Consider the following 14,332-nt stretch of genomic DNA (forward strand, 5'->3'; position numbering starts at 1 on the left):
GCCTACCTCAAGTTTTTTTTTCTATCTTGTTGGCTAGGTATGCAGACTCAGTGTTGTTAAAAGGCTGTAGTTTTGGCTTTCACTTTAAAACAGTAAGGAACATTTAGCAGTTTAGCAAATTACAACCCAAATTCAGCAGGAGTCCTTGTAAATCAGCATGCAGTGTCCTCCAACTCAGAACTGAACGCGTAGGGAATCCACCGGTGGGGGGCGCTGCAGTGATAACCCCCTCTTTTCTTTGTGAGAGACTGGAGCACAGAATTCCCCTTTGGAACAAAAGGACCTGTTAAGCAGACAGCCACATGGGAAGCACCACAGAGAGGTTATTGTGCAGGAATGAAAACTTTTATCTTTGCCCCCCCAACCCCCTTCCTACAAATGCTGACATGCTGCTTCTGGAGCTCCTTACTGTGCCAAAGCTGTTGTAAAGTATGCAATGATCTGGTTTTTTTTTAAAAATTTCTTTCTAGCACAACGCTGTAGTCAGAATAATGGTAGAGATCTGTTCTGTTTTATAGTGGCTACTTATTTGAGAACTTTCCCCCCCCATGTTCTGACAGTGCTGTTGTGTTTTTCACAAGGGAAGAGGCTATAATTACATCCAGTTAGTCCACTGTATCTCCCCTCTATCAACACAGGGAAAAAAAGCTTTTCCTCTCAGTTCCCCAGGGGGGTTATGACAGCCCCTATACCCCCTTAGTCCCGCCCACCCCCTCTGCCCTATCTCAAGTATTAACATGCACACGCAAAAACACAACATAAGTCACGGAAAAGCAAATGATGCCAAAATAAGGAATCCACAAACAGTTTTGGTGGAGTTCAGCGTGGTCGGTGTACTGGGCCCGTGCAGGAGGATGTGCGCAGATTTACAAACAGTAGGAACAACAATGGAAAAGTTGTGTTTGTGAGGAGGTTGGCTGGGGAGGTTTTTGGCCAAACCCCCCCCCCCAGTTTCGCCTTTCTTTCTTGCACGGATGCGGTTTCGGCATTCGATCAAATATGTAAGTTTTTGATCAAGAGGTCTGCCCTCACCTTTTTTCCCCCACTGCCTAGTCGTTTTTATACACCAAGGAGCAGCTTGGTGTTTTACAAACAGCTTAAATGAAAAAGTGGTTGTTGTTTGGGGTTGGTTGAACTGTAAGAAGAGGGGAGAGAAGAAGAATGGAGCAACAACTAGGAAAGGAGCTTTGAAGTGTAACAAAGAAAGACATGAACAATGGCTGAAAGAAAAAAGAAGAATGCGGCCGGGTATCGCAGCGTCTCTTTCAAAAAGTTGGGCTGCAGTAGGAGTGAGCAGCAGCAACAGAAACCAGAGGGTTCGGAGTCTGTCGGCGTCGCCCTCCCCCCGGAGCCCAGCCGAGCAGAACAGTCCTGGGCGACGCGTAATGTCAGTGTGTCAAGAAAAGTTTCCAAAATCTCCGCCACCGCAACCGCAGAGCCAAAGAGAGGCTCCTCCGCTCTTCCCTCCTCTATTTCTCCATCCATCCGCCAGCTCACGGAGAAGTTCAACAGCAGCAGCAAGAGGAGCGGCGGACCCACCAGGACGCAACAAGCCTCGCCGGGAGCCGGTGCAGCGGGGAGCAGCACTCTAACCCGGACCCGAGTCGACAGGATAGACGGATCTCCAACTCGTAAATCTTTCCACGAAGACAGCGGTGAGGGGAGTTTCTTGGAGAGCGATCCAACCACTGCAGAATCTCTCTCGGACAGTAAATCGCTGAAGTTTCACTCTGGCACCGATTCTGTATCGGGTTCAGATTCGGAGAAGTGGATTTTTAGGCGTTTCTCAGCTGAGAGCAACAAGTCTGGTAAGAGAGATTATTCTCAGATCTCTGCCGCCGATCTTAGAAAGAGTTTGACTACAGATGAGGAAGAGGATGTTGGTAGTAAAGAGGCTTCACTACCTTGCAAACCCCACAGAAGCTATCGCCACATCCCCACGCATTCTGAAAGGTGGCCCAGTGTCACCAAAATCAGACAACTTTTCGATGAGAAAGCTTCGCAACCACTCAAAACTGACACATGTGAGAGCTTAAAGGCAGCTGGCAGAGGCTATTTACATGACCCCAGCTGCATTGAAAGTGACAATCAGTCAGTATGCATTTCTGTTTTTGATAAATTCGTATCTGGAGAAGAAAACAGGGAAACTAGCTCTGCTAAAGACACTTCTTGTTATTGTGTGGACATTTATTTCAAAACTGAACATCCTTATCCGTCAAATGACGAAGAAGGAGATATAGAAAATTCTGAATTATCTTCCAGAAGTCATTTTCACACTGAGTGTAATTATCACAGGAGTAATTCATCTACATGCAGATCTCATAGTACCAGTGCTGAGGCAGAAGCTACCTGTAAGTTCCCCAGAAAAACTGGATCAACACCTGACTCTAAACCCGACCTTCAACCCTGTGCTGCTCCGTCTTCGAGGCGATCAGTGGGCTTAGACACCTCCTCCTGCTGCTCCTCTCTACAGCAGCCGACAGAGAGGGAGAGAAGGGATATACAGGGGGTCGGGGTGCCCAGGGATAGTTTACATTCCTCACATAGCTCTTCTAGAGCACCAGCCCCCACCACCTCCTCCATCTCCTCTGCTCCAGCTCCAGATAAAGCCATTACCTCCTATTCCTCTACTATAGCTCCCCCCTCTGAGCCAGGAGCCCCTACAAAAGTTAGTTCTCCTCTCAGCTTCCATTGGAAGTTAAGCTCTGGAGACGAAGAAGAGGTGCACAGCAGGAGAAAGAGAGGAGGGGCTTGGGGTTATCCCTCATGTCCTGCTTCCTCTGTCACTTGTAGGGGAGGGGAAAGGAGTACCACTGAGAGAGGGGGCAGCTATTTATCCCGCAATAAAAATGGTCGTTGGGGTGCAAAGGTCATTGGCAGGTCCTCAGGCAGCGAGGAGGACAGCCCTGCTTCTATAGGCACCCACTGTAGAGAAGCAGTGCGCCGTCGCTCTCTAAGAAAAAAGAAGAAGATCAGCGGGGCTGCTCTAGCAGCAGGCCGTGATGATTACAATGATCAGTATGGTGAATCAGAAGACAGTGACAGTGATCCAGCCCTGACCATGGATCACACAGAGAGGCAGCAGCAAAACACTGGAGAAGTTACAGGGATGATACATCGGAGCCACTCAGCACGAGACCCTGGTGGTTGTAGCAATAAAGCCAGGGTGCAGCACTGGGAACGCCTTTCCTCGCCTACTATGTCCACCACACTTCCTGCTGTATCACGAGTGTCAAAGGTGAAGATACCCCCTTTTGTTTCTAGTCCTGGTGATTCATGCTGCAGTAGCAGATACTCCAGTACTGAGACTCTAAAAGAAGAGGACCAGGGGAATGATGGCAGCTGTGGAGATAACATGCTCTTTAACACCAGTGGATCAGAAGGCAAAACAAGTAGAACTGCTTCGTCGTCTGTGTTGAGTAAAACTTACCATGGGAATTTCACCATGTACCGGTCCCCTAGCTTTGGACATGGAGACAACTTCTCCCGGGCACCTGTCCGAGTGCGTCCCAAAATCTTGCCGACAGTAACCTTTATACCAAGTGTAACACCCAGAGAAAGTGGAGGATCTTCAGGAGTAAGAGGTCTTGACACTGTTGTACTAAGGAAAACAACAGGGAGAGAGGTTGCAAATAAGGCTAACAAAATTTCTATGTCCAACCCTGATATTGCATCAGAAACTATGACTCTCTTAAACTCACTGAAAAATGATGTGCCAAAACTCAAAGTGCGAAGACCAAGTGGAGGGGACCGAAACAGGGCTGGGGAATGTTCATCGGAGTACTGCAGGGACTTGGGCCTTCTAAGTGGGACCATCTTACCTTCCGGTCACCGCCCTTCTCTGAAAGACCTCACAGCCACTCTAAGGCGAACGAAATCATTCACCTATTCGGACAAACTTACAACAGGTGCAAGATCTTATTTGTCAGGTGGTACAACAAAGAGGAGTTCCTCTGAGCAGCAGCTTGACTTGGATGAAGAGAAGACTGAGGGTAGGGTGGTGGTGTCAGACAGAGAAGTAGAAAGTGATGGTGGAGATTTTCGATTTGGGCAAAATCTTAGGACTTATGGACTAAAGGATGAGGATGATGATGGAGAAGTGATGCCAACTCCACTAGAGGAGAGATGTGTGCAGGAAGCCAGGCAGGTCATCCAAGATATCTGCCAAATGTGCAGTAGGGATGATGATGATGATGATGATTTAGCTTTAATGTCATCTGATAGTATTTTGGGGAATGAAGGTTTACAGGTCAAGCAAACAGATGAAGGGAAAGAAGAGACAGGAGGTGTTAAAGATCAGATGAGCACAGCTCAAGAGTCTGAGAACACAAAAGACAAAGATAAACATGAGCAGGAGAGAGAGAGCAAGGAGAGAGAGAGAAGTGAACAAAGTATGCAGCTGGAGAAACTAAACAGTAGGGGTACAGACTGCTGGAAGAAGTCCAATAGACAGACCAGAGAGATTGAAAAAGCATTACTGAAGGGCGACTCGGAGGAAAGTATGCTCTATAACCGCTCCATGGATGAGCTTTCAGGCCATGACTCCAGCTTAACGGATGAGGGGATTGTGACAGAGCCTGAATCGGGTCCCACTGACCTCTCAGAGAGATCTTTCCTGGGATCAGCTGGGGTTAATTTAGGGTCAAGAGTAGCAAAAGATGTTCTAGGGCAGCCACTGACTGGATGGAAGCAGTCGGCTCTTCATGAGATGAAAAGCTTCAAACAGGAGGAAAAAACAATGCCAGAGAGCAGCTTGAACTGTACAATCCATCTAAATGAAACTCGTTTTCCGCAGTCTTTGACCTATCCAGTATGTACGGCTCAGACTGACAACCATATTGTGGATATGGGTGCTACTACTTTTATGAACAAACTTAACTCTGAGGGAATCAACACCAGCAGTGCAGTGTCAACAGAGTTAACATCAGCTGCAGCATCAGGAGAAGGAGGATTTGAATCTCCTGCAACCCCAAGTGCAGTCCGCCGAAGGCGCAAATTCTCTCCGTCTGGTAACAACAACACAGGGTCCGATTCCAGTAATGGAAATCATGCAGATTCAACAACAGCAGCTGTAGGAAATGGTGAGTCCACTGTCTATCGCTCTCTTAGTGACCCCATGCCTCAGCGGTGTTGTTCTCTAGCGGAAAAAGGAAGCAACAATTTTTCTTCAGTCGACAGCAACCTTTTGGGTTCCCTGTCTGTCAAGGGGGGTGCTTCTCCTGAAGCCTCTGTTGCATCTACTCTGTCAGAATACATAGGCAGCGTGGCAAGTGATTTGTCTGTTTACAGTGATGGCGGTTCACGTGATGACTGTATTCAGGATTACAGCAGGGTCATCAGGAACATTGTAGCTGAACCAGGTGCAATGGACAGGTTGATCACAGATGATCATGGCAATGGCAAGGCCCCCAAGAAGAAGTCTTTTAGTGACCCCAGTCGCCGTAGTGAGGCCCCTCCAGTGTCCCAAACTGACCCTCAAACTGGCAGCACACATCAGGTCAGTGAGTTGGATCAATCTGGACAGATTCCACCTTCTAGCAGTGAACCAATCCTAAGTGAGCAGAGAGAGGAACTTTGGGATTCAGAGGTTAACTGCACACAACCGCTTCAGGCCAAGATTGCTGCCTCCCAGTCAGAATGCAGTGCTGTTTCTGATAACCCTGATGACGACGATGATTCAATAGACCATGATCAAAAGGAGAAGTTTAACTTAGATCTCAAGCTTGCTGAGGTTCTGTCTCCTAGAACAACACGTCGGCTGGCTAAAAAACGTCCCAGCAAGTTACAATCTTTTCCTGACAATGTCCAATTTCATCCCATTGAAATGGGTTCAGATGACCAGGAGGAGCACAGCAACCAAAGTAAGCTAATATCGTCTCTTCCTGCATCACCACTGAAATCCAAATCCAAAACTAAACCCAAGCACATTCGCAACACCAGTGAACCCGCCTTCATTCCCATCTCCCTACCTGCACAGCTCCAACCCCTGAAAGAAGTGAACTTCCAAGCAGTGCCTCCAGAAGATGAGGTCCCATCTTTGGAGGATGTTTCACAGAAATACAATCTTGAGGACATTGAGGCCAGACCTGCTTTTGTAGCAAGTAATGGATCTCAAGGATTAATTCCTAGTGCAGAAGGCTCAGGTGTGACCAGTAACATTGGACTTACAGACGCTGGACCTCAGAAGATTGGCACAGAGGACACGTTATCTGCTTCTGCTCCACAGAAGACCAAACCCAAAGTGGTGAGTTCAGATTTTTCCCCCCCTCCTTTAGTGTGCTTGTTATTGTGTCTGCTGCTGTGTGTTCTGTGTTTTAGGTTTGATTGCTTACCTTGAAATATGCACACAACATGCAACACAGATATCCATGTGGTTTTCTTTTGTTTTTAATGACAGGAAAAAACTATGAAATATTCGGATATTGTGTTTAATATTATAAATAAAAAACACAGCGAATCTAATTGTTATGGTTTTACGGCACCATTCAGCGCTTGTGTTTATTTTCTCCCAACAAACACTTGCATGGCTATTTTCAGAGGCCGTTTGGGTTTCAGGATTACATGCCAGAACCTATTGAAAGGTCGAGGAGTGTTAAACAAACATTAGTGGATGTTATTAGTTTAATTAAACAAAACTCATACAAAAGATATTAAGGGGTAATCCAAGGTCTGCTGTTTCTTTTTTGTTTGTTTTGCCCAGAATCAATTGTGACTGTGTTAGGGTTAGAGTCATAGAGAAGGCATACAATAAACAGTTCTTCTAATCAGAGTATGTTATGTAATGCTATGTTTAAAGGCTGAGAGATTTATTTTTGTCTTATTTGCAGATATTAGGTTGGCATAATCCAGTGTTTGTAGTTCATAGTAACATAAATAAAGAGATTCTCTGTTATGTTATGTTGTTTAAACTTATGTTGAGCAGTTACTTGTTTAAAAGTGAATGGAAAGGGAATACAATTTTTCTGTGTGTATTTCTAACATCTCTATATAGAGATAATCTTTCCTGCAGATCCCTGACTCAGGTCAAAGTTATTATTATTTGCAGTTGTGGATGTGGCTGTGAGGTATGAAGAAAGTAAAAACAACTTTGGTACCTCATGCAGGAAAGCTGCAACCAAAACTCAGGACTTTCGGTTCATTACATCATCACTGGGATAGCTATGTACCCCTGTGCTCACTTTTTTTTTTCTGGTGGGGATGCTTGATGTTGGTACATGGAATATTTTGAACGGATTATGTGAGACCAATAGGCTCTATGGTCTCTCAAGATTGCCTTTATGGTATTTGTATGTGCATCTGTGGTTGTTTTCCCTGTGTGACTTTTGTGTTACAATTTTGCTCATTAATTGCAAGACAGGGTCTAGTAACCCCACAACCCTGAAAAGATAAGGCTTATCTAGAAAATGGCAATCTGTACTCACTGTAACATCTCTTTGCTATATTATGCATTTGCAGTCATTCATCTGACTCCCCTGGAAATGGAGCCATCTGGCACTGGACTTATTTTTTTTTAATCTGCCATTTGTCAATTTGTTCCCACAGCGGTGAGGGATGGGTTTAAAGTAGTTTTCTGAGAATTTACAGTAATTTTCTACAATCTATTCAGTCTAATGACGTTATAGGACTCCAGTGAATAATAGCTGCCAGCAGGAGGTTGCTCAGAGCTGGTTTAGTTCATTTACGAGTGAGAAACTGGAAACTGTAATATTTCATAGAAATCCACATTTATATATGGACCAGAACTCAAAAAATTTAATTTAAGGTTCTCTGAAAATAATTTACAAATAAACTAAATTTTGTGAAACATTGGGACTAGTTATCTCCATAATGCAAGAAAATACTGAAGTGTAAAGAAAAAAAAACAAGCTGATCCGCTATAATTTAAGTACATGGGTAAAACGTGATCTGGATCCTTGTTCAATCCCAAGCTTTCTGGGTTTTAATTTTTTATTTTTTATTTTCCTGAGCAATCACATTGGTTTTCTTGTAATTTTGCTTAACTTTAGCACAAACCTAAGAAGCTCAGCTGTTAAATTAATTCCCTTTCGTTACCTTGGTGCTCATTGGTTTTCCCTCCGTGTTGCCGCAGTCACGGAAGCGGTAGCTGGCAAGCGACCTTTCCGAGCAGGAAATGGGTTAAGGGAAATGGGAAGTTGTTGTGGTAACTGGAGGGTCTGACGATGTCCAGTGCGACTGGTGCTCATTGTTCTGTGTGTGTGTCATAAACTGGTTTCTCTTTTCCTCTGCTTTGTGTGTGTGCGTGAGCCTTTGTGCATATTGTTTGCCTGGAACATGTCAATGTCTTGTTCAAACGTTTGGAGCCAGCACATTAGGTTTAGAATGGTGTCCTGCAGCTCTGGTGAACTCTGACGGCCTGTGTGATTTGGACTGAATGGGATGACAATGCCAGGCTATAAATGAACCTTGAGAGGTTTAGAGAAGCACAGAAAAAAATTATGAAATTTTATGGGGTTAAGGGAGGAATATTTTTCCTTCTTCCACTTTTACCTTACTCAGTTTTACCTATTCTTTTTTTCTCTGCTCTAGTGTTGGTTATCCTTTTAATCTAGATACACTCTCCCTCCCCCTTCCAGATGTTTTTGCCAGTCTTTATTGTTTGCATGCCTGTAATGTTGTGCCAGCGTGTTGCCTTTTCATATCTCCATTTCAGTCTAATTCCCATAGCTCACGTTATCTTATTCTCTCTGCTATGTCTTTGGAGCATTGTTGTGAAGTGAGGTCATACCTTAGTGTAGCCCATGCCGACAAGCCAAATGTCAGGTAGATGGAGAGAGAAAGCAAAAAGAAATAAAAGGAGTTGGAGGGAAGTGTACTGGCTTAAAAAAGTAACAGGATTAAAATAGAACTGAGATGGAGTTAAAGAATGAAGCAAAAATGAAGGGAGGGGAAAAGGAGACAGGCCTTTAATAGAAAAGTTAAGGAAAACTGTTTAATTTTTGGTCATTTTTATGATCCATTAAAAATAATAGTGCAGTACTTCTCACATATCCATTACTATGAAATTAACTTCACAAGGACTTAACAAGCAGGTTTGAACAAATAGTACCATGAGATGTTGCTGTAACAAGCAGTGTTTATTTGCTCAGAAAAAAAATAAAAATATCAGTGCACATATTTGCTGTTTTTGTGACATTACTGTGACGGATGAAGTTTTCTCTTGACCTTGTATGTGTGCATGTCTTCTGCTCATTTAAGCAGTCTTCACTTTAACAGGCAGCAGGAATGTGGTCCATTATCAGCCTCTCCTTTTGTTGCATAACAGCTCTCAACTTCCCAAAAGAGATAAAGATTTACAGTGAGTGTGTGGCATAATGACCTAATTTGGGCTATTTCATACTCTAGAATCAGAATATGTTCTAATTCAGGGGTCTCAAACTCCAGTCCTCGAGGGCCACTGTCCTACAACTTTTAGATGTCCCTCTGCTGCACCACACCTGAATAGAATAATTAGGTCATTAGCAAGGCTCTGGAGAACTGATCTACACAAGGAGGACGTAATTAAGCCATTTCATTCCAGCGTCTTGTACCTGTGGCACATCTAAAAACTGCAGGACACCGGACCTCGAGGACTGGAGTTTGACATCCCTGTTCTAAATCTAGAACATGAAATGTTTCATTTTATGAAATTTTGTTTGCTACCCATAATCATATCAGCCCACTCTAGTGACTTGATTTTTTGCATACTCTTTGCAATATCTTCCCTCGGACCAGGCATAACTGTGTACCACGTTGTTCAATATGATTTTAGTAATGAGGCCAGGACATGTCGACAGAAGCTATGAATTGTGGTGTTTAACTAAGACAGATGGAGGAAAGAACATAACTGGAGAGGGAGAGAAAAGCTGGTTTAGATAAACTCTTCATGGATTAGGTCTAAAAGCAAAGTGTTTATAACTATAGATTTATGAGTGACTTTGTTTTATTTGACCACCCACATAGAATCAAATACTTTCCATCTACGTTTTCTACAGCCACTCTTTTATAATCCCTTGTTATGCTAACCAGACTTAAACAAATGAAAAGGTAGATCTAGGCTAGAAGCTCATTTAATGTTAACTTCATAGTTCTGTTGACTAAAATCCTTTACACACAATAAAGAGAGAGACTGACCTGCACTCTATAAGGACATACATAATTATTGGTTTAAGGTAAATTAATACTTGCATAACAGTAAAGAAAACCTGCAGCTGTATACAATGTCTTTACGATGATTTTGTTTGTCTAATATGATGTACTGTGTTTTTAGCTTAGAAAAAAAAGTTCTGGTGCAAAAACAGGGACAATCATGCGATTGTCTAAATTTAGCCTTATCAGTAAACTTACAAAACTTTTTTTTCCCACGGTCAATATTGTTTGTTTTTCTTTTGTTTTTTTAGTAAAAAACAAAACAACAATGACAATCCATTAAATATACATATCATTCAAAGATATTCAGCCTGATTGGTTTTGGGTGGCTGAAGTCCACCACACTGTTATTTTTCACCAGAGTTGACAACCAGTCAACTCTCCTTCCGCTTCTCCTTTATGGTGTGACGCGCTGCCATTGCTGCATTGGGTTTGTTTTTCTTAACTGAAGGAGGCTTTTTGAATTTTGTTTTAGCTTTGTTTAGCTTCTAAAATGCTACAGAATTTTTCAAAATTGCCTTCAGTTGCTTCTATCTGCTTCTATTTTCTTTGTTGCTATTCACAACGTCATAAATGGGAGACACAAACTCTGCATGAGAGGCTGAAATGACGGCAGCAACTTGGGATAAGGAATTATTGAACTGTTGTTGGTATTGTGAAAAAAAAAGTTATAATTAGAGTTCAGATTTAGTGGAATAATGATATACTTTAAAGATTAAAAAAAAACAACCTGACAATATGTTTGGCATTGTTTGGCTCAGTTTTATAGGAGCTTCATTTAAATCATTGTATTTAGAAGAATGACTGAATGTATTTTTTGTGTACAGTTATGTACTAAAGAAGCCTATTAAATATTTGGGTAACAGTGTTTGTGTTTCTTAGACTCTGGCCACATGTGGTGATACCTGTATTGCCAATATACAATACTTTTATCATTATTGCAATAAATGTCAATGTGATAAAAAATTGAAGTCAATATTACCCATCTGCAGTAGCTATTACTTTGGTTATTAGAAAGAAATATGATTGACTATTGTTTTGTTATGCCTTTAGGAACAATTAGTTTTATATACACCCTCCCACCAAATTCAGCAAAAGGGAAAACTATCTCTAATCCATTAATCAACTCTTTTTAAAGGCCAGCTTGAATGAAAGGCCACATCACACGGAGAATATTGAGCTGGTGCCTGGAGCTCTTCCTTTACTTACAAAGGTCAGCGGAGGGTTGTGGTGGTCTAAAAAGTCGTGCAGCTGAGAGGTTAAAATGTGCCGGTGAGATGAAAGGTTCAGGATATGGTTTGTTCTGGCTCTGTGGATAAGTGGGAGGAGGTGGGATGAATCAGAAGATAAAAGATGCTGCTGTGGATATCTGGGCGATCTATGACACATAGCTGGTGTCTGCTGGGGGACCTTTTGCTCTGAAAACTGTTCCAGAAAGTTCTTACCTGGGAGAATGAATCACCAGACTAGCTTTTGACTGGTATGTGCAAGACATTCTGACGCCACCACCTAAAAACCTTTGGGGCTTGATAAAAACCGTCTGATGAAATCTAACACATATCTGTATGTGCATAATTGTTTTTTTTCAAAAACCTTTGGGGCTTAGTTGTCCTTACGGAATAAACTTATCCCGTACTGAACAAGACCTACATTAATCCTTTTTTTGAAGTATGTGTTTTAAAACCAAGCAAGACACCATTCTTTCAAAATCGAATAATCTGTGATAATTGAAGTGCAACACATACAGTACATCATAATTTTTTGGAAAAACACCTTCAGTCAATAACTTAAAGTATTACAGTGGCCTTACAGAGGTTAGGAACCAAAGCTGCCAGCAAATATCTGAAATCCATGATTACTTGAGATCGTCTGTAAAATGCTTGTAACTGTCTGTTTTAATAGTAGAAAAACCAAATATGCATTAATTAGCTCAGTGGAAACCCAATATTTACAGTCTTTCTTATCTCTGCTCTTAGGGGTACAAGCAGTCAGCACCAAGGAAGAAGAATGGCACTCTTGAATTGATTGCTTTTGCAGATGCCAGCCGGTAGCGTGTCAAGTAGTCTAGACATTTCAGCTTCCCAAGCTGGATTTTCTTCCCAAATTGTATATCGACAAAAACAATCTGTGACTACAAAACCACAAATAAGCAGTGGGACTACTGGAGGTTTCTTTAGAACTCTTTCATACGGTGGCCGACAGGTGCAAATGCGCAGCAAAAGAGAAAACATGCAAACAAAAAAGAAGACACCCCCGAATGAAATGCAGCAAACAAAAAGAGAGACGCAAACACCCCCGAATGAAATGCAGCAAATAAAAAGAGAGACGCAAACACCCCCGAATGAAATGCAGCAAACAAAAAGAGAGACGCAAACACCCCCGAATGAAATGCAGCAAATAAAAAGAGAGACGCAAACACCCCCGAATGAAATGCAGCAAATAAAAAGAGAGACGCAAACACCCCCGAATGAAATGCAGCAAACAAAAAGTGTTGAAAACGGAAGTGCTCCAGACCACTAGGGGGAGTCAAAGAAAATAGTATTCATTTCTATGGGACCAGATGCAAGATTCAGAGAAAGAAATTTGAAAGAAAGTAAAGGTATCTCTCTGAATCTTGCATCTGGAAAGTGTGATTATTGTGAGAAGTCTGAAACAATAGAGCATGTTATTTTAGAGTGTTGTAAGTATGAAGAAGAGAGAAGATGCATGCTGAGAGAGTGTGTAGGTATTAAAGAAAGGTTTAATTTAATAGAATTTTTGAGGAGAGATTTCGGGAGTAGACATATTCAAATAATTATTCGGTATCTTAAAAAAACAAAGCTATTTCATAGGATATGAGTAGAGCAAGTTGGGTGTGAATGTGTAAAGAATATCAAAGAGGGGTATATAAAGCTATAAGCAAGTTGGATAATATAAGCAGGTGTGTATGTGTGGGGGTATGTTTAATCAGGAGTTAATGGAGGGAAAAGGTAGAAAGTGAAAGTTTATAGACCATCTCGAACCACACTCCATACTGGTAAGTGGCGGTAATGCTACTGTAAGTTTGTTGCCAACCGCCAATAAATACCAAGAAGAAGAAGAAGAAGAATCTTGCATCTGGTCCCATAGAAATGAATACTATTTTCTTTGACTCCCCCTAGTGGTCTGGAGCACTTCCGTTTTCAACACTTTTTGTTTGCTGCATTTCATTCGGGGGTGTTTGCGTCTCTCTTTTTGTTTGCTGCATTTCATTCGGGGGTGTTTGCGTCTCTCTTTTTGTTTGCTGCATTTCATTCGGGGGTGTTTGCGTCTCTCTTTTTATTTGCTGCATTTCATTCGGGGGTGTTTGCGTCTCTCTTTTTGTTTGCTGCATTTCATTCGGGGGTGTTTGCGTCTCTCTTTTTGTTTGCTGCATTTCATTCGGGGGTGTCTTCTTTTTTGTTTGCATGTTTTCTCTTTTGCTGCGCATTTGCACCTGTCGGCCACCGTACTTTCAGCCATATATTGCTATTGAATAGTGTTGGCCCAGTCTTTTTCACTAAACCTGTTCACTTGGTTGAGGATTGTGCGTACTCACTCGGAAATCCCGCCACATAGTATCAACCAAGACGAGGTCTGTGTTTTGCAACTGGGATGTTGCAGCATGTCGATTCTTTTCTTTTTCCATCAGCTGGTAGATTTGCTGGTCTGTTTGGAATCATCGTCCAGTGCTGTGTGGGCCAAGCTTTGGCTGTCGGACAGATGACGTCACTTCTGACGCTAGAATACGTTGGCAAACAGAAACTGCAAGGTGCCAAGGTCCTGTGGCTGCAACATGAGCCTGAGTAATAAGTTTTCCTCCTCCATTCTTGTCAATTAGAATGAGGTGTTTGTGTTATGTTATATGGCTGAACATGTCCACTTTGGTCTCTTTTGTTAAAACGCAGTGTTCTAGAAGGTTTTCTGCTTCATTTTGATTCAACTTTGTAGAATGTGCCATATTCTTTGAGCTTGAAATGGGGAACTTTTTTTTCTCTCTTGGGTCTACGCCTGAGATGATGGGCAGCTGTCTTAATTTTCTTTTCCCTTGCAGTCTCTTTTAGATTGACGGATAGCTTTTTAAGGTGATTGCTGATGTCTTTCCTTTCCTGGGCAACACAAAGACATGCAAACCACCAGATCTCCTGCTGATGCAAAGGCACAAAAGATCATTTATTTATGAATGTTT

General features: G+C 42.3%; 1 protein-coding gene across 1 annotated transcript in view; it reads left to right on the forward strand.

The window, feature by feature from the left end:
• The first annotated feature begins 729 nt into the window (after positions 1–729).
• arhgef17 (Rho guanine nucleotide exchange factor (GEF) 17) overlaps positions 730–14,332 on the forward strand; it is a 70,944-nt gene continuing 57,341 nt past the window's right edge. Inside the window, exon 1 of the mRNA XM_032545038.1 lies at positions 730–6,244. Within this exon, the coding sequence (XP_032400929.1) occupies positions 1,217–6,244 (5,028 nt within the window). The 5' untranslated portion in view covers positions 730–1,216. The remainder of the gene's footprint in view (positions 6,245–14,332) is intronic.

The sequence above is a fragment of the Xiphophorus hellerii genome, chromosome 18 (assembly GCF_003331165.1).
Source record: "Xiphophorus hellerii strain 12219 chromosome 18, Xiphophorus_hellerii-4.1, whole genome shotgun sequence".
NCBI classification, from domain to species: Eukaryota; Metazoa; Chordata; class Actinopteri; order Cyprinodontiformes; family Poeciliidae; genus Xiphophorus; species Xiphophorus hellerii.